Below are 26,257 nucleotides of genomic sequence, written 5' to 3' on the forward strand. Positions count from 1 at the left end.
CTTGTTTTTGCAGAAGCAGCTCCTGTTGAAACAAATGGTTTCAACTGGACTTTCAGGTTTGCAGCCTTAGACTTATTATATATTTTCAGCCTGCTTTTAGGATTGTTTAAAAGGCGTTGATTTTTATTATCGGCATTTAAGACCCCGAATCTCTGGCAAAGACAACATTGGGCATACGAGATGGGAGAATTTATTTGGCTAAATTCATGCCCCAATGAAAAAATGACTGATGTTGTTCTGCAGTTCTAGGAAGTTGAGAATTTTCTTGGCCCAGCTCCATCAGGCAAATGTGACGGGAAATTAAGTTCTCTTGTAGTGCGTGAAAAACGTCTCGCAGCTTATGAAGTAAAGAAATGTGCATGCTCTAAATAAAGATGCGTTTTTAAAAATAAACGAAGAACTGTTACACAATATAAAATGCTCTAGACAATGGCAAAGAAAAGCTAGAAACGTGGCCAAAAAAAGCATATAGCTCAGCGGTTTCAAATGAGTTTTTCCTATAACAGAGCAAAGTGCCTTCCGAGCGTGGCTAGTTCTTAAATGTCGTATGTGCCTTTTGTAATAGACGTTTTCATTTGAAACCAAAATACTCTTCTTTTTATGCAGTGTTGAAATAGTTAAGGCATGCAATATATATCTCCTGCACATAAGCCTGATAGTTCTGGACATTTGAAGATGGTGAATTAGGGCTTTCAAATGAACTGGAGGCTTGGTTAGGAAAGCTTTTGTGTGCTTTTGAGGCACCAAGATACGAGCCCCTGAACCCCATTTCGGAGATGCCCCCACTCCATTTTAGAGATTCAACTTTGCTTGAACTTTGCTTCAACTTTGCCAGCTAAAATCCTTACATTGCAGCTTCTTAGATAAACTTAGACATATCAGCAGTTTCAGCAGTTCAGCAGTTCAGCAGAATGCCAGTAAACGGCCGACCACAGACTTCCTCTTTTTTAACACTCTGTCTGGGTAGCTAACCACAACTCACCCTGTGACCAAGCCATTTCCTGTGAACATCAGCAGAAGCCAAAATAAGGTCCCAGGTGCAGTTGGGGGTCAACGGCTAGGCATTTAGGCACTGTAATAATAGCATATAGCACCTCCTGGCGGCTAAAGCAGCTTGAAACAGACAAAGGCAGCCGGACAAAGGAAATGTTCTGATTTGCTAACGCAGTATTATAATATTAGTTCTGATAGGCCAGGAGGAGGGATTTAGGAGGAGCTTTACTATGTCATAGAGAGTACTTAAGCTTGCCCCACAGGAGGTGGGGTGTGCATTTGCCTTTTGCTTACTGAATGCACCTTATTGCAATAAAGAGACTTTTTTTCTGAAAACTTTGCTGCCTGAAATATTTTCGTCTGGTCTTATTGGGTCAAGGCATACAGGCGTAACATTTCTGGTGCCGTGACTCGGATCGGGCCTTAAGCCCTCGACCAGAGGCAGCCCCCTTGCCTCCAGGTAGGGCGGCAGGTGTTGGTCAACAGCCCTGTGACCTTGCGCGCACCACCTCAGTCTTAAGAGTTGGAAGGGATCAGAAGGCATCTTGACCCCCCTCCGCCCTGCAAGGAGTGGCAACGGACAAAGAACCGGGGAGACAGGGAAGACAGCCGGCTTTTGGTGAGTACTGACCCTCTATACTAATTAGAGGAAGGGGGACTTGATCTCTCCCCAGCGTATGGTATTAGCCAGCAGGTAAGCGGTCCTCTGGCGAACCCATATACGCAGAGGTAGGGCAGGTAGGGCAGGTAGGACAGGTAGGGCAGGTAGATACATAGATATGTGTAGGTAGGCAAGAAAGGACAAAAAGGGGAAAACTTTGGGAGGTATATGTGTGTGGTGTGTGAATAAGGTACTCCAGTGATTGTGTGTATGCATGAGAGGCCGGGGCGTTAGTGCCACTAGCCAAGCGACGTGTGGAGAAAGGTGTGTGATTGTACCCTGGTAGGAGCGGAGTACCTCAGCAGCCCAGGATGGGAGGAGGGTCCAGCAAAGGGACTCCCCTCCAGTGTTTTCTGGACCATTGGAAGGAAGCCACAGAGGGCGACGATTGGGGATTCCCGTTGAGGAAAGAACGCCTACGATCCCTGTGTGAAGTAGACTGGCCAACACAGGGTACAGGCTGGCCCTCCGAGGGAAGCTTTGATGAGAATCTCATTAATCCCTTATGGCGGACTATAATTGACAATCATCCAGACCAGATCCCATATATCTCAACGTGGAAGGATGCTGTAGACCATAATCCCCCTTGGCTGCGAGGGTGCAGAAAATTGCCACCAAGGGCTAAGATCTGCAGTGTACAGAAGTTAGCAAAACACCCGCCAGTACTGGACAGTCAAGAAGAGGAGCTTATGGTTCCGCGGCCACCCCCTTATGCGCCCCTAGTACAACAGCCTCAGAACGCAGACCCACCGGCTGGGGCAGAAGGGGGACAGGGGAATAGGGTGAAGGTCCCTAACACCCAAACCCTGGAAGAAATATACCCAAACCTCAGAGAATTAAGGGAAAAGATAAGCCGGTATAGGTCCTCCAATCCTAAGCATAAAAGTGCAGCGGCAGCCTACAGCAGGGCCCGTAATCAGGCACTGAAAGACTATGCAAAAAGGTGCAAGGAAGCACCACCAGAAGACCTAATTGCCCCCCTTCGGGTGGTATGGGACAATCCGCCCCCACCTGGTGACAATGCCCCACCCCGGACGTACACCATGCAGTATGTTCCCTTTACCACCACAGATTTGATGAATTGGAAGGTACACACACCACCCTTTAGTGAAAAACCTAAAGCTATGGTGGATTTAATGGCATCTATCTTCGCTGCCCACGAACCAACCTGGCCAGATTGCCAGCAGTTGCTGAATACCCTTTTTACCACAGAGGAAAGAAGGAGGATAGATCAACAAGCATTAGAACACTTGAAGGAACAGAGAGTGTTAGAAACAGATTGGCCCACTCGATATCCATCGTCTGATCCCAAATGGAACGCAAACAATGATGGAGACCGAAACGCCCTAAAAGCATATAGGGAAACTCTCCTACAAGGTATCCGAAGGGCAGCTAGGAAGCCAACAGACCTGTCCAAGGTCTCGGCTGTGACCCAGAAGGCAGATGAGAGCCCTGGAGATTTTCTGGAACGGTTAATGGAAGCCTATAGAATCTGGACTCCATTTGACCCCGACCTCCCCGAGTATGCGGTGATGGTCAATAGCTCATTTATCGCACAATCCACTAAAGATATAAGGACAAAGATACAAAAGCAGGATGGGTTTCAAGGAAAGTCCCGGAGTGAATTGATGGCAATTGCCCAGCGAGTGTATGACTATAGAGGGGAGGAGGAGAAGAAGGAAAAGAGGAAGTGGATGAAGGAGAAGGCGGCAGTTATGGCGGCAGCTTTGGCCCAAGGGGAACCGGCGACTCGGGAGGGCCAGAGGGGCCCAGAGGCCCGAGATAGAGGCCGGTGAAGAGGTCAGCCGCTTGGAAGAAAGCAGTAGAAGAGGCATTGAAGGAGTATGTAAGGATGAAAGGCCAAGCAACAAGCGTCCTAGGACTGGTGACCCGGGTGAGGCCAGAGGGGTCTGACCCGAGGAAGAGGCCGGTGAAAAGGTCAGTTGCTAGGAAGGAAGCAGTGTGTCATATGTAGAAAAGGGAGACACATTGGAAGTGAGAATGGCCCCAGAATAGAGGAGAAGGAAGAGGAAGAGGACAAAGAGGAAGAGGGCTTGGAGGAAGATACCCCAGAGGGACCAACCAGAGATATTTCGCTGGGAGCCCAGTATTCTGTTATAACCACGCCTGTACAATCCAAAAGCCTAGAATCAGTGAACATTGTGGGAGCCACAAGTGATTTGTTCAGGGAGGCATTTGGAATGTCAAATTGAAGGATGCCACCTCACCCATCAGTTCCTGTATATGCCCAAATACCCAGTGCCCTCACTGGAAAGAGACGTCCCCTCAAGGTACAGGCACAAATTATTTTGTCCCCAAAGGACCAGAAATGCAGCTATTTCCACGAGTGACCAGCATATTGTCACTAATGGCGCCTAGAGAATACTCTTAGGAACTTTTGGCAGCCTTGATCACAAAATCCCATCCATTTACTCTTGGGAAAAGTGACAGAATAAATACCTGAAACTCTCCAAGCTCCACCAGGGGTGTGGGCTGAAGATAATCCCCAGAGTTGGCCAAAAATATCCTGCATATAATTCTTAATGTAAGGTCCTAGGCTATGCCAGTCTCAGTAAAACACTACTCTCACTTTCCTGCCACGATGGGCGGCAGAAGGAGCCCAGAAACACTTGAACTGATTATTGAATCTTGGCTTACTCAAACCCCTTTGATACTGGCCACAAGGATTAAAAAAAAAAAAATTGGTAAAGATGGCCAAAACTTGGAAGAAAAGGAAAAGAAGTTACAGAAGAACTGTTATACTTGTTATGGGAGACAGGATACAAAGCCTCTCAGAGAAAGGCATAAATTGTATCTGAAGGAAATCAAGTATTTAGGCTTCAATATATCACATCACAGAGGAAAGAAGCCATATGTCTCATAAGAGAGCCCACCACTAGGAAGCAGTTGTGGGACTTCCTAGGGAAATGCAGGGTGGTGCTAAATACCTGGCTTCAGTGTTTTACCAGAATCCCTGAATGATAGTACAGGAGGAGTGAAGGAAGACCCTTTGTGTGGGGACCAGAGCAGCAAGAGGCTTTTGAGACTATTAAGAAATGCCTAATGGAGGCTCCGGCCTTGAGGCTGCCAAACCCAGAGAAGCCCTTCCAACTGTATGTGCATGAGCAGAATGGCGTGGCAGCTGGGGTTTTTGACTCAGAAGCTAAGAAGCTGGAATCGGCCTGTAGCTTATCTTTCAAAGCAACTGGACCCAACGGCTAAAGGATGGCCACCCTGTCTGAGATCAGTGGCAGCCACTGCAGTCTTGGTGACAGAAGCAGATAAATTCACCTTTGGCCAAGAAATGAATGTAAATGTACCCTATGCTGTTCTCACCCTCATGGAGTACAAAGGGAGCTACTGGCTGACAAACCCCCGAATGGCCCAATACCAGGGCCTGCTGTGTGAAAACCCAAGAGTGCACCTAAGAGTGGTGAATACCCTTAACCCCGCCACCCTGATGCCCCTACCAGACGACGAGGAAATAGAACACCATGATTGTCTCCAGGTGATGGACGAAGTCTATTCTAGCAGACCAGACTTGAAAGATGAACCCCTGAAAGAGCCTGATGTTGTATATTACACAGATGGGAGCAGCTTTGTATCCAATGGCGTTAGGAGGGCTGGGTATGCTGTGGTGACCAACGATGAGATTGTAGAGGCAGAAGCTCTGCAACCGGGAACCTCTGCCCAGAAGGCCGAAATAATTGCACTCACTAGAGCCCTGCAATTGGCAGCTGGATGTAAGGCGAATATATATACGGATTCAAAGTATGCCTTCTTAACCCTGCATGCGCATGGAGCTCTATGGAAGGAAAGAGGTCTGATAGGAGCCCATGGAAAAGCCTTGAAGTATGGACAAGAAGTGGAAAGTCTATTAGAGGCGGTGTGGGCCCCTGAGAGGATTGCTGTAATGCATTGCAAAGGACATGGGCGAGGCAAGGATTTGGTCACCAGAGGCAACCATAAGGCAGACAAGGCTGCCCGAGAAGCAGCTATGCAATCACCACCTCCAACCATGGCTGCACTCATCCCAGAAATAACCACTGAAGACTTGGAACCTCAATATTCTCCTGAAGAGCAAGAATGGGCACAACAGGAGGGAGCCCGACTGCAAGATGGATGGCTACTCCTCCCAGACAACCGAGTGTTCGTGCCCCAACACTTGGCCAGCAAAATTGTGAGAAACTATCATGAGTCCACACACTTGGGTGGCACTGCTGCTAGGGAACATCTCGGGAGAAAATTGTATGTGCCTAACCTCTCACAATTAACTGCTGCTATCTCCCAGAGGTGTATCCTTTGTGCCAAAAACAACCCCAAGCAAGGAATGCAACCCCCACCGGGTGTACAACATGTGGGATACAGCCCTATGGAGAATCTGATTGTGGATTTTACTGAGTTGCCACCTGCAAGGACTTGCAAATATCTGCTAGTGTTTGTTTGTACGCTGACCGGATGGGTAGAGGCGTTCCCAACACGGACTGAAAAAGCCAGGGAAATAACTAAGAAACTTCTAACCGAACTAATACCCAGGTTCGGACTGCTCAGGAGTATAGGGAGTGATAATGGACCAGCCTTTATCGATCAGGTAGTGCAGGAAGTGTGCAAGAAACTTCAGATAAAGTGGAGACTGCACTCTGCCTATAGGCCACAGAGTTCGGGAAAAAACTGAAAGGATGAACCGGACTTTGAAAATCCAATTGGCCAAATTAACCCAAGAGACCGGACTGAAGTGGACAGATGTCCTCCCTATAGCTCTGTTCCGAATTCGAAGCGCCCCCACCAAGAGACTTGAACTGTCACCATTTGAGCTCCTGTATGGGAGGCCACCTCCATTTGTTCGTGAAAAACCAGCTGGACTGGACAGATGGAAGAGCATATCACCTTCCACAAACAAATAATCTCTCTATCTGTCTGTCTGTCTCTCTGTGTCTGTGTGTTGTCGTTCCCTCAGCAGGTGGGCCCTCGAGCAAACACCGTGCAGCTTTGCTGAGCCAGTCCATCAGTTCCAGCCTGGCTATAGCTTGTGGGTAAAGGAGTGGAAGCGCAACCTTCTTACACGGTCCATACACGGTTCTCCTATCCACCCCAACGGCGGTGAAAGGCGGAGGTGACCCCCTGGAGTCGACACCCTGCTGTGCCTAGCCAGGAGTAGGTACTCAACGCACGGTGCACCAGTCTCCCCTGCTGCGTCTGACCGGCAAGGACGCCCAGCGCACGGGAGACCGAATTGAAGTAGCCCCTGCTGTGACACACTGGACGCTGTCACTCGACGCACGGGCCACCGGAAACCTCCAGTTTATGCAACGGAGACCATCTCCAGCAGAACCACATCAGAAAAATTGGTCAGAAGGACATTGTTATTAGTGGTTTGTCGACCAGTTGTTAGACAGGGCATAACTCTATAGATTGGGAGTGTTAGAGGTTTGAACAATGTTGGTCTAGGCTGTTGGGATTGGACGGGAAATTGGAAGGGAAAATCCTGTTGACCCCTTGAAATTGACTTTGTCAAAGTAACAATATCCCTTTCTATTCCCTTGCGTGTATATAGTTGGGAACCAGAGGGGGAGGGCCTAGTCTTTTATACCTATGGGTGTATTTTTACTGGAAAAGAGAATAGGGAGTCCATTCTACAGCCAAACAGTTCTTACTGTTAGAAAGTTATTCCTGACTATTTGCTACATTGCAACTGATCTCAAGAAGTCAGAATAGGTAAAATATTCACTGATCCTATTCTTCTCACACTAATTTCATTAGTCCCTTCCAGTCCTCCAGTAAATGTCATCACCCTCCATAAGAAATATGGGCCATATTCAGCTGTAACAGTAAACCAGAATTTAGTCCTCGAGGAATGAACTTGGGGTGAGGCACTGGCTCTTATTCGACTTTCTCCAGTGTAGTCACAAGGAAATTTGAAGCTTTCACACCAGGGGACACGCCACCCAGAGTCACCAAAGGGGGGTGGGAAGTCCTTTTATGTACAGGAACCGCAGGCTTACCAAATATACCTGTGGTTGCCACGCAACTGCTTACAGTCCAAGGGACTGACTGGAGAAGGACACCATTACAACGTTCGCCTCATACATGGCAGCTGTTGTGAGTGGGGCTGAGGAGAAGGTGGCTGCAGGAGGAGAAGGGATAGTGGAAAGCGGCAGAGGTATCAATGAATATGATACGGATGTCTTTGAAGTGGAGAAGATCCTGGACATGAAAACCACAGATAGTAAAATACTATACAAAGTACGATGGAAAGGTTATTCACCAGATGATGATACATGGGAACCTGATGAACATTTTGAAGACCCTATAGGGGTGTTTGAACACTGGATGGATCAAGTTATAGAGGAAATCTCAGTAGGTCAATCTGAAGAGGAAGCAGAACAAGCTGCTCCTCTCGATTGAAAGGGGGGAAATGAGGCACCAAGATACGAGCCCCTGAACCCCATTTCGGAGATGCCCCCACTCCATTTTAGAGATTCAACTTTGCTTGAACTTTGCTTCAACTTTGCCAGCTAAAATCCTTACATTGCAGCTTCTTAGATAAACTTAGACATATCAGCAGTTTCAGCAGTTCAGCAGTTCAGCAGAATGCCAGTAAACGGCCGACCACAGACTTCCTCTTTTTTAACACTCTGTCTGGGTAGCTAACCACAACTCACCCTGTGACCAAGCCATTTCCTGTGAACATCAGCAGAAGCCAAAATAAGGTCCCAGGTGCAGTTGGGGGTCAACGGCTAGGCATTTAGGCACTGTAATAATAGCATATAGCACCTCCTGGCGGCTAAAGCAGCTTGAAACAGACAAAGGCAGCCGGACAAAGGAAATGTTCTGATTTGCTAACGCAGTATTATAATATTAGTTCTGATAGGCCAGGAGGAGGGATTTAGGAGGAGCTTTACTATGTCATAGAGAGTACTTAAGCTTGCCCCACAGGAGGTGGGGTGTGCATTTGCCTTTTGCTTACTGAATGCACCTTATTGCAATAAAGAGACTTTTTTTCTGAAAACTTTGCTGCCTGAAATATTTTCGTCTGGTCTTATTGGGTCAAGGCATACAGGCGTAACACTTTCTTGCCATTTTGTCTGTCTTTCATCAGTTAGGATTTACCGTATTTTTCACTCCATAAGATGCACTTTTTTCCTCCTAAAAAGTAAGGGGAAATGTATGTGCGTCTTATGGAGCGAATGCATGGTCCCTGGAGCTGAATTGCCTAGGGGCTAAAAGCAGATCGTGCTCTCTTTTTTTTACAAAGAGAGAAGGGGGGGTTGAAATGACAGCTGTTCAGCAAGTGATCGGGGAGAGAGATAAGGCTCCCTTTCCAGCCCCACCCCCTTGCCCAGGCCTCCATTGTTGAATGCAGAGGGAGGCTGTTTGTTTCCCCAGTGACATGTGACTGGCTGATTAGATTATCTGTCTGGAAACTGTGGAAATGGCTGTAGGACTAGAAGCTGCAGAACTGTGAGTTGAACCCCATAAAAACGGGGCTTTTCCTCTTTGAAAAAGAAGCTGCACCACTCTCAGCTGATCCTCAAAAAAGCAGGGCTTTTCCCTTTGCAAAAGAAGCTGGACCACTTTGAGCTGATCCTCAAAAAACAACAACAGGGCTTTCCCCCTTTCCTCCTCTAAAAACTAGGTACGTTCAGGTGCGTCTTATGGAGCGAAAAATACAGTATACTCGAGGGAAGATTTCAGGGTGCTATTGGGCATGTTGCAGAATACACCCACAAATACCTGCCAGTCTGGAGGAGTGTTTACGGTCCTTACAGAGCATTAATTCTGGATTATTTGCAGGACTTGTTATGCAACAATGAGCATTCACTGAAGTGCTGAGGAATTTTCATGAAGATTTAAAAAAAAGAAAATTCACAAATTGCTGCAGAAATGTGGAGAACTGGATTAAAGATTGGAAAAATGAGAATCAAAGTTTACAGTTCTTTCTACCCAAATCCTAAACTTTGCTGGGGTGGGCAGGCATGGCATGGCGTGATCGGTGTGACTTTCTGGGTTGTGGTTTAGGTATTGTTAAGAATTTTAATTTTTTATTGTAACTGAAAACCTTAGTTCTGATTTTTTTTTAAAAAAGCCAGCAGATCTGTGTGACTCAGTAAACAAGCCTTTCAAGCTGCATGGTCGCATTTTCTAATGAAGCTTTCCCCCCACCCACCCCTTTTATTCTCACCCTAAATAAAACAGAGAACCTTTTAAAACAAACTCTTTCTACAACATGCCAGCTTGCAGGGGAGTAAATAACAAAAAACAAACCCAAGTGTAAGATCCCTTTCTCGCCATTCTCAGCTATGAATGTTCAAGTATCATTTACATCCCAGGCCACTTAGCTAGGTTGGGCAGCCATGAATCACACACTTTCTAAAAAGATTTATGCAGGGGAACTCGAGGACAAATCGCCACACATGGAAATTCCTGCATTTTGGCGTCAAAATGCTGATGACTGAAATTCAAGGACACAAATGTGGGTTGTGTGCTTTTAACCACCTGTACGTAATACAACAGGAATTTTGTGAATAAACCTACAAGCAGTGCGACAGCGGAAGGTCTGTCAGCCTTTCCATTAAACAACATTGCTATTTGGGAGATCATAATTTGGCCTTTGAAAAGTTTTTTTGGTTCCCCCCCCCCCCAGTGTATCATGTTCTATTTACCACAGTCCCTTCCTTTAGATCCACAGGCCAAAAAGTAAATAGGATTATCCTTTTAAAAGGCTTTAAAATGCTTTATGCATTTTAGCTGCCACTCTAGAAGATAACCCCGTGCCGGCCTTTCATGTTGGGAAAGCGGCAAACTGAAATATGTAGAATGGCTTGGATCCATTAAGGAAGTTCCGCTTCCTTAAGGATTGCCAGTGTGAATAGTGGTTAAAGGCCTGGATGAGGACCAGCATTCAAATTCTTGCTCAGCCATAAAGCTTGCTGGGAGACCTCGGGCCAGTAACTGCCTCTCAACCTAGTCTACCTCACAGGGTTGTTGTTAGGATAAAACGGGGCATGGGAGAACCACGTTCACCATCTTGAGCTCCTTGGAGGAACAGTGGGATACAATAAATTGAAAAGGCTATATGGATTGCCTATATTAAGCCTTGGGAAGCCTGTTTTGTGAAGAAGGATGGACAGCTCTAGGGATGTGTTCTTGCTTATACAAGGCTCCGTGGAAGCTGGTGCCAAGCATGTGCTTTTGAGGTGGTATCTTAAGTGGTGCTTAGTAAAGCACTAGGATTTCTGCTTGCACCTTGGGAATTTACCTCCCGCCATGCCCCACTAAATCTGGAGCAGATTTTGGGAAAGTTTGCACCGGGAGAAGGAGGGGGAGAGAAGCGGAAATCCTTGTGCTGATGGGAAACTGCTAGTTGAATACTGCCCTTGGTTTTGTGCATCTGCTTGTCTTGCTACTGGCGTCTTCTGCACCGCAGCTATTGGTTTTTGTAGTAGCAAAATGAAAAAACCACCATGCGAAAACTCTAGGTCAGTCTTTCCCCATGGGACCTCCCAGATGTCTCTGTACTCCAACTCCCATCAGTCGCAGCCAGCATGGCCAGTGGTCAAGGTTTATAGGAGTTGTAGTCTGGAAACATCTGGAGGGAACCAGATTCAGGAAGGCATCTCTAAGTTATTCTGAAAAGAGAAGCATGATGGAGATTCTCGTGCCCTCCTCCATTCTGTGTTGCTGAAGTGTGCTCCATTTTAACGCAGGCTCAATTTGTCAATTGGCATATTGCTCAGGAAAATTTCAGGCGGCGTTTTGAGGTTTCTCAAGTCAGAATACAAACTAAATAGAAACCAGAGTGGCAATACTTACACTCTTTCGTGTTGGGAGGTGCCAGGGAGCATGAGTAGCAAACCATCCCATAGATATTCCGCGGCCTGTTTTCTAGCATGTAGTAACTGCAATGAAAGGACAAGGCAATGAAAGGACAAGGCAGGGGGAGGGAAAAACCACACACACCTCACAATAGAACTGGGTTGGTAGCCTTCAAATATGCTTGAGAAGTAAATCACTTTCTTTGCAAGATGAAATCACTAACTTTAAATTTTTGTGTTACTCGTTTAATGGCATTATCCACTTTTTATCCTGCTTGACTAGAAACAGTCTCTCCTCCGCTGCCCTCATAAAGGCAATTACGGTAAATCAACCATTCGAGTACATGACATGAGGTGGTATCACTGCCTAAATCAACAGAAGTTTGTCCACTGCGTTTTCAATGCAGCTCAAGACATGTCTCTGAAATGAGACCCTCTGTGCAAGGATAGCACCCCCCCCAAGAAGTGATGTTCCAGACAAGCACCAGCTGCCTTGATTTCTCTGGCATGCTGAGTATTCCGCTCCAGGCTAATCCTCCTGGGCAGAGAGATGGGGACCGAGAGAAAGAGAGAGCAACTTATGCAAAACCTACTAATCAACACCAGGTTTAGAAGACAAGCAGTGTGAGAACGTAAAGCTCTTTGTCATGTTCTGTGTGCTTTCTGACATATAGGAATGCGCTTGCGTAAACCATAAGCAGAAACTTCTACAAGGCTCTAAAGACTCGGCTATACAGCTGCAAATAAAATGTTTTAAGTGTGTTGTAAGTGCAATACTCAATGTGACCCTAGATGGCGACGGTGAGCCTTATAGAATATTTGTTGCTTAAAGCATTTTCAGAATGGTTTTTATATGTTTGTAGATTCCACCTTGATCAGGGCTTCCCAAACTTAGGTCTCCAGCTGTTTTTTTTGGACTACAACTACCGTCATCCCTAGCTAGCAGGATCAGTGGACGGGGATGATGGGAATTGTAGTCCAAAAGCAGCTGGAGACCCTAGTTTGGGGAACCCTGCTTTAGATGTGAGGAAGCACTAGACCCTAACCTCTTGTACATTTGTAAGTGGCAAAAGAAACACATTCAAATTGGAATTAGTATTTCTTTGACTTAAAAAAAATCAGGAGCGCATGTTTTTAATTTACGTTTCGGGATGTGCTGAAGTTTAGTCATGTAGCCACATGCAGAAGACCCCTAGGCAGCTCCAGCAGGGATTAAAAAAGACTCTTCCCTGAAACCCTGGAGAGCCACTGAAAGTCTATAGAGACAGTGCTGGGATAGATGAACCAATGGTCTGGCTTCGTAGAAGGCAGCTCTCTATGTTCCATGTGACCCTGTTGTCACCTTGAAAAGACAGCACATCTGAACATGTGATACCAGCTCCCAGCCTCCATGCCTTCAGCCGAAGGTGAGAATAGACTCTGAGCACATTCAGCAAGACATGTGGTCAGGAATACTATGCATCATGTTGGGGTGGGAAAAACGTGGCCCTCCAGATGTTGTTGGATTTCAACACTCCACACCCCTGACCATTGGTTATACTGGCTAACTCCCAGCACCCTTAAGAAACTATAGTTCCCACAATGTTGTTTTTGTTTTTTTGGGGGGGAGCCATGAATATTAAAGTGTTTTAAGCATAAAAATAATAAAAAGTGACTTTAAAATTAATATGGCTTCGTTGAACCTTCGTTGAATACTTTATGAATTAAAAGTAGTGATTTGCTTTTACTGGGGAAAGAAAAATAAATTTAACTGATCTGGTGTGTTATTTAATGTCACTATAAAGATCTAGTGATGCACTCAACTTTTCCTTATAAAATGATGAAGGATAATATTCTGACCATGTCGATTTTTCATTTTATCAGAGAGATAATTCAGTCTCCTTTAGGGTAAACAAGAAACACTGGTTTCATTTTGTTTTTAAAATTCCAGTAATTTGGTGGTCTAAAGTTCACAGTTACATTGACATCCTTATATGGGCAAGCTTCCTCCCCTTCTAACATAAAAAAATATATTCTTCCTCCTAGTTCTTATTACAAGGCACTTGTTTTCTATTTCATTTGCTCTAATAGCATCTGTTACTTTCCTTGATTTAAAACATGCTTTTTCAAGTGCTTATATTATTTACATAGAGTTAATTATCGTGCACTTAAATGGATGCAGAAAGTAGTGCGGCCAACAGCAGGAATGCAACAAATATGCTTATGTCGTTCAGCATAACTGGAGTTTTTGTTAAGAGACCAAAGGCTCATAATCAAATCCTTACCCAGGGAGGCAAGGCCCACATTCCGCATCATTCTCTTGATCTCCGGGTGTCATAACTGTTGCCCGAAAGAATCCTTCACAGTCCTTGTGCCTCCTACATATCTGGTACCCGCCTTTAGAAAACTTCTCCAACGGACAAGGAACGCAGCCGTAACCATCGTCTCTGGTGCCGTATCCACACGTCTGTGGGGGGGATTAACAGAGTCTCTGAATTAAAAGAGCCACTTTTAAAACCAACTTTCAAGAAAATAAAAGAGAACAATAACAGCCCAGTTACCTGCAGTGACTGAGGCCAAAGTTGGTGACTCCCTAATAGCACTATATTATATTAGCGGAGGAGGAAAGCCCAGAGACCTTTCTGCTCTGTTGTTCTCCAAACTCAGTTGTGAATTAAAAGGATTTTTGCAGCCACATTGAGATGTTCTTTGCTGCAGCAGGTGAAGCTGCTTTTGAGTAAGTTTTGATACAGCAGTGGTGCCCGGTGCCCATTTGGTAGGTCAGAAGGCAGATAGGCCAAAGATGAGTGGAGCCAGAGCCCAAGGATGGGGAGGACCAACGACAAACATCACCAACTCATTCTAGTTTAGCCCCTGTCCTCTTTCTTGACATGTTCGACAAAGGCAATGTTGAGAGTGAAGAGGAGGAGGCTGACAACCAGGGCCATCTCCTGGGCTGCTTGGAAGAAAGAGGGCAGGCAGGTGGGGCTGACTGAGTAGACTGAGGGTGATGGGGCAGAGCATGGGCAATCAAGTGGAAGACTAGTCTCCAACGTTTTCCCAGCCATCCCCAAGCATAGCCCCTGATTCCCTTGCGATGACCCTCCCCCCCAGTCCCTTCCATGGAGTCTTTATAGGTGTCCCATCACAGTCTGAAGCCAGGTTGTTTGGTGGGGATCTAGGCCTTCTCTGACATAGTGACAGGCAGCGTATCTCCCTCCCTCAGGAAGCATCTCTATTCTTGCTTCTGCCCACCGCCACCCCTGACTTAACAACAGCAGAGTTGATTGCTTTTAACCTTGATGATCTAGGTCTCATTGGTTCTCTTTTATTTTCCAAACAACGTCGCTCAGTTTTGCAAAATGTGCATGCTTTTTTGTAGATTTGCAAAGGAACAACAATTAAATTTAAAAATACGTTTATTGCATGTTGGTGTTTTCTCAAACAAAGCAGTTTTATTTTCTTGTTTGGAATTTGTAGTTTAGCTGTTGTAAGCTGCCTTTTGAGGGATGGGTCTTTTTTCCTTTCCTTTTCTTTTCATTTCCTATCCCCCATAGGTGTCATAGAAATAAACATACCATAACACCCCAGCGACTTTCACTCAAGGACGCCTTAAGCCTTCTCTTTCTCTGTGTTGCACTAGCCACAGAGAGTCTCTGTCAAAGTCCTTAGGCTCCGCTGCTCCCTCTCATTCACGAGCCAAGACCCTGATCAAAGGAGGTGGGGAGGATGAGATACATAAAGCGCAGGACTCTGGCAGGACCTCTGTGGCTGGTTACGTTACGGGGAGCGCCTTGAAGAGCCCCTCAACTGGGGCAGGAGAGGGCAGAGCGAGTGCTGTGCAGCCCTTCTCCGTTCGAAATATGGTCCCCATTAAAAAGCAAATGTCGACGAGGACAACAGAACACAGGCCAAATAAAATTTCTTGATTCAGTGTAATTATCTGAAAGTGCCTTGGAGAAAGATTGTTTCTGCCCTGCTGGCCTGTGCCAGACTGCTTTAACATTCCTCCTGGAAGCATGGTGGCTGTTTCCTTCGCAACAGCCATGTGGTGACCATTTTCCTGACAGCGGGGGGAATTTAGAATAATGAGCATGGAGCATGAGAAATAGCAGCACTTGCAGGAGCATGTGGTGTGTTGGACTGAGACTATATTCAGCAGTACTGACCTCCTTTCGGTAGTACTGAAAAGGTGGGAAGACTGAGCAGTTACTAAAAGCAACAACACTGGACTTCCAGAAGTGTGTAAGGATCACTATGGATAATGCAGTGCAGTGCAGATGTTCCTATGGCCACCTCTAGGATAAGATTGCAAGTATGTGAAGAACTCACCATATAAGGTTCTTCTCCTGGCTCACATTGCGGGCAATCGTGGCACATTCCGGTAGTCTGGTTGTAGTACTCATTTTCGCCACAGTTGGAATATTCAGCATTAGCAGAATAAACAAGTGACGCCTGTCACCAAAGGATAAATACTGGTTAATTCCATTGCCCAGTTTCCTAGTTGTCAATGCATCACATTTGCCTAAAAACAATGCTACTGTCCAGAGGGTGAACCACTCTGGCTTTTAATCTCTCTGCTATTGCCATGTCTTGTCACTCTCTAGCAATGGACAACTATGTCCGTTTCGGTTTCTCTTTTTTCCAGTCTTCATTTCTCCAATTTCCACATCACTTTGCAATTATTATTATTTTTTTAAAAACTGCATAAAGTTGTGCATTTTTGTGTGCTTTTCACTTAATGATCTTCATCTCTGTATGCAATTTTGGCTAATTGTTGCATGTTTGCCGTTTTTCCTAATACAAGGTATTATTGTTGCTGATATCCTTGAGATGCAACAGTTTTAAGAAAGTGGTTGGATTGCATATTATATTTCAAAATATTTTCTTGGGCAGAAATCCTGATGATGTCGATAAGGACTTCATCTGAAGCAACTGTGCAGATATTAAATAATGCTTGCTCAGGTTAACAAAATTAAAATTACGGTATGCTTATTGTTAATTTTCTAGGGTTTATAACTGTAGCGACTTTTCTGAAACATATGTCCTTGAAATACCTACCATGATAAAAGGAAACATTTGACTCCATTTACATTCTCCCACGTGCAGCATATTATCCTGATGATTTACCTGAAAAAGAAATATCAGTTGTTAATGGCAAGAAAAACGTTTAATGGTATAATCCCTATTCATGTTTAGTCTGAAGTAAATTCCACCCTCCAGTAGCTGTAGTTGGGATTGTAGCTTCAACTTCAGAAGTAAGTTCTACTGATTTCAATATAACTTAGTCCCAAGTACGTTGACCTAATGCTGCAACCCTAAACACAATTACCTGGGAATAAGTCCCATTGAACTCAACTTACTTCTGAGTAGGTCCTTCTTATTAGGCCCTGATAAACTCGGTTCCTCCTTTGTTCTAAAAGTGGGTTGTTCAACTGCTTTAGTTCAGTAGAATTCTTAACCAATCACTGATTACCTGATGAGAGAGAAGAAAAAGTGAAGGGGAATCAACAAAATTTTGGTCTTTATATCAGCTAGACATGCATCAGATCAGCTAGAGAAATGCTCTTCGGTAAACTTATTTTGAAAGTCTCTCATTTTGTGGGTGGGAGTATGCATGTGGAAGAATTTAGTGCATTAAATTTGGTTTAAAATAATGGTTTCTGGAGGCATGAATTAATCAAGCCTGTATCAATTTGTAAAAATGTTGTTTGCAATGAGAAGGAAATGGATGAAGTGATACTGCTGCTAATTAATTCTGTCTGTACATATGAATCATTACCAGTACAGAGGATGGTTGCCTAATTTTCTGTGGCAATCTACTTGCAAATATTTATTAATTAAATGGTTTCTAAGGCTGTGTCAAGCTGAACAACACTATTTAATAGAAGAGCAAGCCCAGCATTACTGACGAAATTATCCTGTAAGTAGTGCATTCCTGTTCCCTGGAAATTATTTCACTACTGTTATCATTTTTTTCCTTCCCTTCCCCCCCTTTTTTATTGCAAATAAGTGCTATGTCAGCATAAACTAAAAATTAGATGAGACCAGTAATTAAAGCCATCCTCCGTTCCTACGGGAAACAGGATCTAACTCATTACAGAGTTCATTGAACCCAAGGCTACGCTGAACAGGAAGCAATAAGAGGCAGAGGAAGCTGCTCTTTCTAGATAAGGAAGCTTCTAATTAAAGGCACAATAGCCCTGAACAGTCTCAGTAGTTACTTAGTTGCCCTTGCTGGCTGTCCATGGCATCTTAATTGTTTTTAAAGGGGGAGGGGAACCACTTCAGATCAGATCTGAAAAATGACAGGAGACAGAAAACAACATGTTGGCAACAATGTAGTCTGGGTTCTCCATTAAAAAGTGAGCAAAAAATATGTTAAAATATTGTTAATTGCTCACTATTGAAGAAGAAGAACGCACAGTCTGATATTTCATTCTGCCTGCCCCCCTGCCCCTTTTCAACTAGAAATAAAGATGGCTTTCTATGCATCTTGCTTTCGAAGGTCTTGCCCAGGAGTCAGCAACCTTTTTCAGCCGTGGGCCGGTCCACCATCCTTCAGACCATGTGGTGGGCCGGACTATTTTTTGGGGGGGAGGGATGAACAAATTCCTATGCCCCACAAATAACCCAGAGATGCATTTTAAATAAAAGGACACATTCTACTCATGTAAAAACACCACGCAGGCCCCACAAATAACCCAGAGATGCATTTTAAATAAAAGGACACATTCTACTCATGTAAAAACACGCGGATTCCCGGACTGTCCATGGGCTGGATTTAGAAGGCGATTGGGCCGGATCCGGCCCCCGGGCCTTAGGTTTCCTACCCCTGGTCTTGCCCAAGATTCACTGTTCCCAGTGTATAAAGTTTTGATTTCCAGAAAGACAAAGTGTTCATCTCAAAAAGCCAGTTTTTGGAATTGTGCTCGGCTTATGCAGCGCTGTCTGCTCCAAGTCTGCTCCGAAGAGTGTGTTCCACTGGGTTCAATGGGGCTTACTTCCAGGTAAATGAGTGCAGCATTAGCACCTTAATATTAGGTTTCCATGTCTAGTTGGTGGCCTTATTCTTATGTGTTCCTTCTTGTCTTTTTCAAGCCTGGTTTTTTTTGTTTGTTTTTTTTGGAAGGGGCTTTGTTGTTACATATGTAAAACATTCTGGGAAATCCTTAAGTCTCCCATATTAAAATTTTAAAAGTTGGCATCTAAGAATCTCACCTAAGGCACAACAGAAAATTGATAAGGTTCATTAATCTTTTCTCTCTCTCTTTTGAGAATGCATTGGGAGAGAGAGGAAAGAGTTAAAAATCCTGCTCTGAAGTAGGATAGCGGGGGGGGGGGAGGTGGGGGGAGCCCAGTATTGATGCTGCTGCTGCTGCTACAACATGGCATATGCTTCAGGGATTGAACAAATTAAATATCTCTGAAGTTTTGAGGTGTGGCTGCAGCGGTGTGGTCTTCGCAGAAAACATTAACTATACCTTTCTCGAAATTCATTTCAAAAGCCCGTGTCAAATTAAGAGCTTTCCCTAAATCTCAAGGCAACTGTGGCTGCATATGTGCTAAAAAAAAATCTCTCTCTTTTTAATCACATACCCATATCTTACATTTAAATTTTACATAGTTGAAGCAGTGATTATAACTCTTAACCAGCAAGCAGTGAACTCGCTCTGCATATTCCTTCCAGCAAGTAGACTAGCTCAGACAAGTTACTGTATGGGGATGGGGATTGGAAAGGGATCTCTCTCTCTCTCTCTCTCTCTCTCTCTCTCTCTCTCTCTCTCATTGCTTTAGAACACACAATCCAAGCAATGTGGGGCACTTTTTAAAAGTCCTATTGATTTCCACAGGAGAGAGTGAACCTTGTGCTGAACTTTCTCATTAAATCGATGTGGTTTGAGCTGTGCAACTTTGGGTTGCACACAAAAGAAAAGAAAAAAAAACCTACCTAGATGCAGGCATTAGAGAAAACAATATAATTACTATTTTCTTCTCTTTCCTCTCCGTACACACATTTGGAGGACAGAACCATATATCTATCATTGTGGAAGGAAAAAGGCCCCCTGCCTTAGGTGAGCAGTTAGTGTGTTTAGGTTGGCCAAACATTCCAGCTACCTGTGCATCATTGCATTGGATACAATCCAAGAGCACACTCCTCCCTGTGCTGTATTTATCTGTTCCCTAACTCTGGCACAGGTGTGGAGAGCTGGCACATAAATAATGTTATGGTTGCTTCTGCAACTGTCACTGTAGACCTATTGGCCCTGTTCCAGACAAAAAGTAGCCATGCTTGTCTGACTGAAAAGCAAGCAAGTTAGTGTTGGGTAACCTAAATTCTATGGGGACATCAGCATGTCCACTGTGCTCTGGGTGGGAGCTGCTGTGTTCATTGTGTCTCAGCTTTAATAAAAAGTTTGTTGAGCCTGAAGTAGCCTTCCCTCTGGAGCAGCGTTCAAAACTCCCATTGTTCTAGGCACGCTTTGCGACAGGGAATTTCATTAATGTTTCTGAGCTGTGGGAGCAGTACTGCACCTAAGATTCCAGATTAAAACTGCCACTGCTGGAACGAAAGGAGGACCTTCTCCTGCCTCCCCACTTCCAGCCACTTTCTGAGGATTAGAGAAGGGACCCTCAGGGAGGCGGGCAGGGGAAGTATGGCTTTGTTTTTTTTGCAGTCTTCATATGAGGACTAGACCATGTGAAAAATTAATATAAGACTTTAGCTGCAGTCCATTCATTTTCAGCTTTGTATTCTTGTTATAAAACAGCTTGCCTATGCATTCTGTTGTGGCACCCATAACCTAAGTTTAAGGTGCCATTTAGCTCCTAGCTTTCATATCTCAGCTTCTAACACTGCTCCGGAGTCACAGGAGATCAGGGTCAGACCTGCCATTGGGCAGAATGAAGCAGCTGCCTCAGGGGACAGAATCTGTGGAACGGCAGCAACTGAGCACCCACCCACATGTGCCTCTGGCTATTCCCATTCTCATGAGCTGGGGCGGCAACATTTGCTTAGCTGCCTATCTTGCTTGTCATCGTCTTCCAGTGTGTACCGCAGGAAAGTTGGGAAAGGCATAGTGAGCAGGCTGAGTAGCAGCTAGCTCAGACCATGCTTTCCTGCAGGCATTTCTTGCATGTGTTGTTCTGCTCATTAGCTACAAACTTCACCATCTGCTTGAGCAAGCTGGCACAAGGTGGAGTGGCAAGGTGCAGGAGGACATGAGGCCTGCTCACTAGGCTAGCTTGGTGCCCGTCAGATATGATGGGTGATTGTGTCCCATTGCCAGATGACAAATCTAACATGGGTCAACAGTGTGATGCAGCAGCAAAAACGCTGATGCTCTTGATTCGTCCTCATCAAGGAAGCCATAGCCCTGCTCCATTCTGCATTAATCAGACCTGGAGTACTGTGTCCAGTTCTGGATGCCATAATTTAAGACATAGATATTGGCAAACTGTAGCATGTGCGGAGGAGGGCAACCAAGATGATCAAGGACTTGGCAACAAAGCCTTATGGGGAATGGTGGAGGGAGTTAGGTATGTTTAGCCTGGGTAAGAGGCAGAGAGGAGAGATGATAGCCATCTTCAAAGATCTAAAGGGCTGTCACATGGAAGATGGAGCAAACTTGTTTTCTCCTGCTCCGGAGACTAGGACTCAAACCAATGGCTTCAAGTTACAAGAAAGGATATTCCACTAAACATCAGGAAGAACTTTCTGGTGGTAAGAACTGTTAGACAATGGAACGGACTCCCTCAGAAGGAGATGGACTCTCCTTCCTTGGCGGTTTTTAAGCAGAAGTTGGGGGGCTGTCTGTCATGTATGATCTAGCTGAGATTTCTGCATTCCAGGTGATATGGAAGTGATATGGAGATTAATTAAAACAACAAACTCCCTTTATTAAACGGACTGCATATCGAAGGAGGATCACCCAGAACCCCGTTACACAACAATTTCTGCCCCCTTACCAAGTTCATTCCCTGCTTTCCATCTTTCCATTTCACCCATATCACTCCTCCTGACTGCTTTAGGGAAACTCAACCAGCTTTAGATTCCCCCTTAATCCGGGAGTAGGGAACCTATGACTCTTCAGATGTTGTTGGACTTTAACTTCTATTAGCCCTAGCCAGCATGGCAAATAGCATGGAGTGATGTGATGTAGTCTAACAACATAGGGAGGGACACAGGGTTTCTTCATCCCTACGTGATTGGTCTCACCTTTGACAACAATGCTTCTTCCTAGGAGTGCTCTGCACTGGGAAACCCTGTACAGAGTATCTTGCCTCGTTACAGGAACAGGTTAATTATTCCCCTGCCCCCAGATTTCTTCTATTCCTCCCTTGGTAAGTTTGTTCTACGGTAGAAGCTAGTTTCTTATGCCATCGGGTGAACTGACCAAAGGTGTTTATGGACAAAGCTCAATGTGCCAAAACATGTCACGAAAAGGAGGAGGAAAAACAGTATCATGAGGTAAATTCTCCACTAGGGAGCAGGTGACTGCCAAAAATTTCTAAGCTGAGTGATCATCAGATTCCAGACACACAAGGTATACTCATCATACGTGTGGATTATGATTCTGGTGTCTATAACAGAAACAAAGTTGTTGTTGTTTTTATAAAAAAAATTAGACATCACATTTTTCTCTCCCCCCTCCCCCCCCCCAGTTTTGGCAAAAAGATTTTGAATTAAAACAGCCTTAAGATGCTTGCCAAGATTCTCACAATTCTGTGTTGTTTTATCAAAAGGTAAGCATCAAAAAGGGATTGTAATGTACATGTGTAGTGTAAAAAAATATTGGAGCTAGCAAAACACAGGGGGCCAATTTTCCTTATTCCATTCTTTGTGTTGAAACATTCCGCATCTTTCCTCCATCAAATGAGCTGTCCGTCTAATCCAGTGTCCTGTTTTCAATGCAAGTCAGGTGATTCTGAAGAAGACCTTCATCAGAAGCAGATGTGGTAAAATAACCATAAAATGAGAAGAAATGTTTATCAATGCAGAAGAGGGTTTTCAAAATTAACCTTTTCCTCTCCTCCCCCCCCCTAAACAAATGCCTTCAGCTGTATTTTTCATGTGTGGTGACGATGGGATTGTTTCTCCTATGTGAATGTGGAATTTGAGGACTCTTACCTTCATCACTTAATTCCTTTGCGTGTCCTAATCTCTTCTCCATTCTAATTTAGAGTTGAAGGTCACACCCACAACATATGTTTAAATAACATTTACAGCAAATAGTTCCATCCAAGGAATCCTGAAAGCTGTAGTTTAGAATAATAATAATAATAATAATAATAATAATAATAATAATAATAATAAATTTATGTATACCCCACCCATCTGGCCAGGTTTCCCCAGCCACTCTGTTGGGTGGATCCCAATAGAATCAATGATAATAATAAAAATAAAAATAAAACATCAGACATTAAAAACTTCCCTAAACAGAGCTGCCTTCAGATTTGGCTAAACCAGGTGAGGGTAGTTGACAGGTCTCAAGCCCTCATTGAGTTAGAGACTTCCCTGCATGTGAAGACAGGCTCTGACAGATTGAGTGGACAAGACCAATAGTGGGTTCAACAGTCAAGAAGGCAGTTTCTGCCCATGCTGTACAAGGAAGTGAGGGGCAGATGGGAAGGTAGCCCATCTAGGAGAAGGAAAACTCTGAACCTAAATCTCCACTGCCTTGTGGGATAGCTTCAGGAGAAGAAAAGGCTAAGGAGTAAACTCTACACAAATCCAGAGCGGAGTCCCTAAGATGGCTGAATGGCACCTTGTACGCCTCCTTCCAGCAAGTCCTGCAGCCAAGCTGGTGCCAAACATCTTGCTCTGCTTTCTTTTGGACCACATCTGCAAGGTCGAGAGGGGAGGGTCTTGTCATCTGGACACCCCAAGACCTCCATACACACTGCACAGGCTTTTGCCCCAAAGAGGTCACTTCGGTGCTGCTAAAGCAGACTTCACCCATGGAGGCAAACTCCATTGCCGCTCGAGACAGACGGATGTCAACAACAACAACTAGGGATCGAGCCTGGGACCTTACGCATGCAAAGCAGGAACCTTAGCACTGAGCTACAACTCTTCCTCCTAGTGAAGACAATGCATCATCCAATAATAATACATTCTTCACTAGTCAAGGCTGTCATTTTGACACATTTGTTTATTTTAAACCATCTCTAAATCGCTCAATATTTAAAGTTTAAAAACAATATTATAAAATTCTCTGTCTCTCGTCCACACTTTCCTAGAGTGCCCTCCCTTATTCCTTGCCCTTCTCGTTCTCTTTTCATCCTCCACCAGGAAATTCATTTTAAATGTGCCCTTTCTGCAAATTTATCACCAGATACGTATCCATACTTTGTGATTGCACTCGTGGCTCCTTTCCCACATAACAATATTTTGCTTCGTTTCCAGTATGTTCTGGTGCCTTATTTTCCATTCAGATCATGAGTGCAATACGAACAAAAGGGTTCATTCAGCTGTTCTGAGGTTGCACTAGCAGATTTTTGGAAAACATGAGCTAGTTGCACATCAGGGGCGCACTGCGGAGGGGCCACTTGACCTGAACTCTCTGCATTGCACACATTAGATGCCTGCCTTCTACCCCAGTGTTAGACTGCAGCTTTTGGCTTCTAAATGGTATATAATCCTAATGTACCTAGAATATTTTTTTATTACGGCTAGTATTGGGGGTTATTTGCTGATCTCTATTTTTGTTGTTGTTGTTGTTCCGTTAGCCTTTGTTGTGTTTTATTATTTCTGATCTTAGCAATCTTGAAGTGCATGAGGAAAGGTGGAATGAAGCGAATCAGCCTAAGCCTGCTGCACTGGAAATTGGTGCAATTATGGCATATGCATTTAAATTGTCAGGAAGCAGCACCGGTCCTGGGTGGTCCTCCATCGCATTATGATTCCTCTTTTAAATTTCACACAGGGTGGTTTATCTTGTTGTAATGCCAATTGCTGACATGTCTCATGAAAGGAACTTTTTTTCCACGCTGCTTCTGGGATGTGTTTCGTATTGAAGCTGTACTCAGAGACCTTGATGAAGGGTTGGGTGGTAATGGCATACAGACTTAGAAGGCTACGCAGAGTACTACAAAGGACACAACGTTTAAAACGTTCAACAATTCAGAATGGGAAAGAAAAGAATGTGTGTATAGCAGAGCTTGTATCTGCCTGGAAATTCCCCTTCCCTCTCTAAGCTTGATAGGGGGTTGGCTGAGGCTAAAGTGTTCCTTGAAGCCACCGGGAAAACATTGGAAGAGCTAGAGAGGATCAGATAAGGGCAACCACTTTATCACCTTATCAAGGGACTGGAGCAACTTTCCTGTGAAGAAAGGTTACAGCCTTTTGGGCTTTTTAGTTTAGAATAAACATCAGATTTTGCATGTCATGGAGAAAGCTGATAGCGAGAGGTTTTTCCACCCTCTTTCATAATACAAGAACTGGGGCTACCTAACCAACGTTGGAAGGCTTCAGACAGACAAAATAAAGTACTTCTTCGCACCATGCATGGTTACGGAATTTGCTTTAAAAGAGGATTAGAAAAATGAATGGAGGACAAGGCTCTCCCCCCACCATTTGTGGCTGTGTGCACCTGAGTGCTCATTGCTAAGAATCACAAGTAGGTAGAGTGCTGTTGAGCTCAGGTCCTGCTTGCTGGCTTTCCATAGGAATCGAACAAAATGGCGGACTAGATGGACCACTGGTCCAGTCCAGAAGAACTCTCCTTATGTTCTTACGAGGGCTGACAGGCAGTTTTCTGTGGACTGGTTTTGGCTCAAGGTGGGGGAAGTCCCCATTCACTAATCATTGTTTGTAGGAACAGGATAGGGCCAAGCTGTGTCATCTGCATATGGGTGGCAACATGAGAACAGAGCCTTTTCTGCAGTGGCTCCCCGCTTGTGGAATGCTCTCCCTTGCAGTAGGCACCAGGCAAAAATATGCTAATTAAATGATCTATGGCCTTTAAATCAGGTGTGTGGTGTGGAGGTTATTTTTTAGTTTGTTGTTATTTATGCATTTTTGTATTTCTATATTGTAAACTTCCCTATGACCTTTGGATGAAAGGTGGTATAGAAATTTAATTGACAATATTACTTGCAAAAATGTGTATGCTAGGCAAAATTGCATAGAAGAATGTGTACATCAGGATAAATCTGCGCCAGAAGAATGCTAACCCAAGTTTCTCAAATGGATGCAGAAGTATGGCAAATGAGTAACTGAAACTGACACAAAATAGGAAATTCTTTCCAGTAGCACCTTAGAGACCAACTGAGTTTGTTCTTGGTATGAGCTTTCGTGTGCATGCACACTTCTTCAGGTATCTGAAGAAGTGTGCATGCAAACGAAAACTCATACCAAGAACTCAGTTGGTCTCTAAGGTGCTACTGGAAAGAATTTCCTATTTTGTTTCGACTATGGCAGACCAACACGGCTACCCACCTGTAACTGAAACTGACACATTTGTCCATCTCTAATGACAGGTGCCTGGACCTCTGAAAATGTGCAGTCAGAAGAAGATGCTGAGGACAAGTGCGACTTGCTCCTTCATTCCCTGACCACAGTAAGTGTATAAAAGCTATTTTCTCCTTGTTATGGTTGTAGGAGCAGCAGGGTTTGCAGCAGAAGCAGCAGGAAGAAGGAGCCTTAGGAAGGACTGTAGCATTTGATCCCATTCCTGTGCCAACTCACAGGCCTGAGCAGGATCGCTAGGAATCTGAAGCCACACAGGCTGCAGGCAGAATTCATACATGCCGTGAGCTTTGCAAGCGCTTGGCTGTGCTGAGAACGGTCACGTGCCCCTCCCAA

At 44.6% G+C, this 26,257-nt stretch overlaps 1 protein-coding gene across 1 annotated transcript in view; it reads right to left on the reverse strand.

Annotated features, from left to right (window-relative positions):
• The window catches only part of EDAR (ectodysplasin A receptor), a 61,318-nt gene that overhangs the window by 10,533 nt on the left and 24,528 nt on the right, over positions 1-26,257 (reverse strand). The window contains exons 2-6 of the mRNA XM_033147685.1: positions 16,812-16,924; positions 16,510-16,578; positions 15,781-15,903; positions 13,734-13,915; positions 11,468-11,553 (exon numbers count right to left, since the gene is read on the reverse strand). Coding sequence (XP_033003576.1) covers positions 11,468-11,553; positions 13,734-13,915; positions 15,781-15,903; positions 16,510-16,560 — 442 coding nt within the window. The 5' untranslated portion in view covers positions 16,561-16,578; positions 16,812-16,924. The remainder of the gene's footprint in view (positions 1-11,467; positions 11,554-13,733; positions 13,916-15,780; positions 15,904-16,509; positions 16,579-16,811; positions 16,925-26,257) is intronic.

Source organism: Lacerta agilis, chromosome 4 (genome assembly GCF_009819535.1).
Source record: "Lacerta agilis isolate rLacAgi1 chromosome 4, rLacAgi1.pri, whole genome shotgun sequence".
Classification (NCBI taxonomy): Eukaryota; Metazoa; Chordata; class Lepidosauria; order Squamata; family Lacertidae; genus Lacerta; species Lacerta agilis.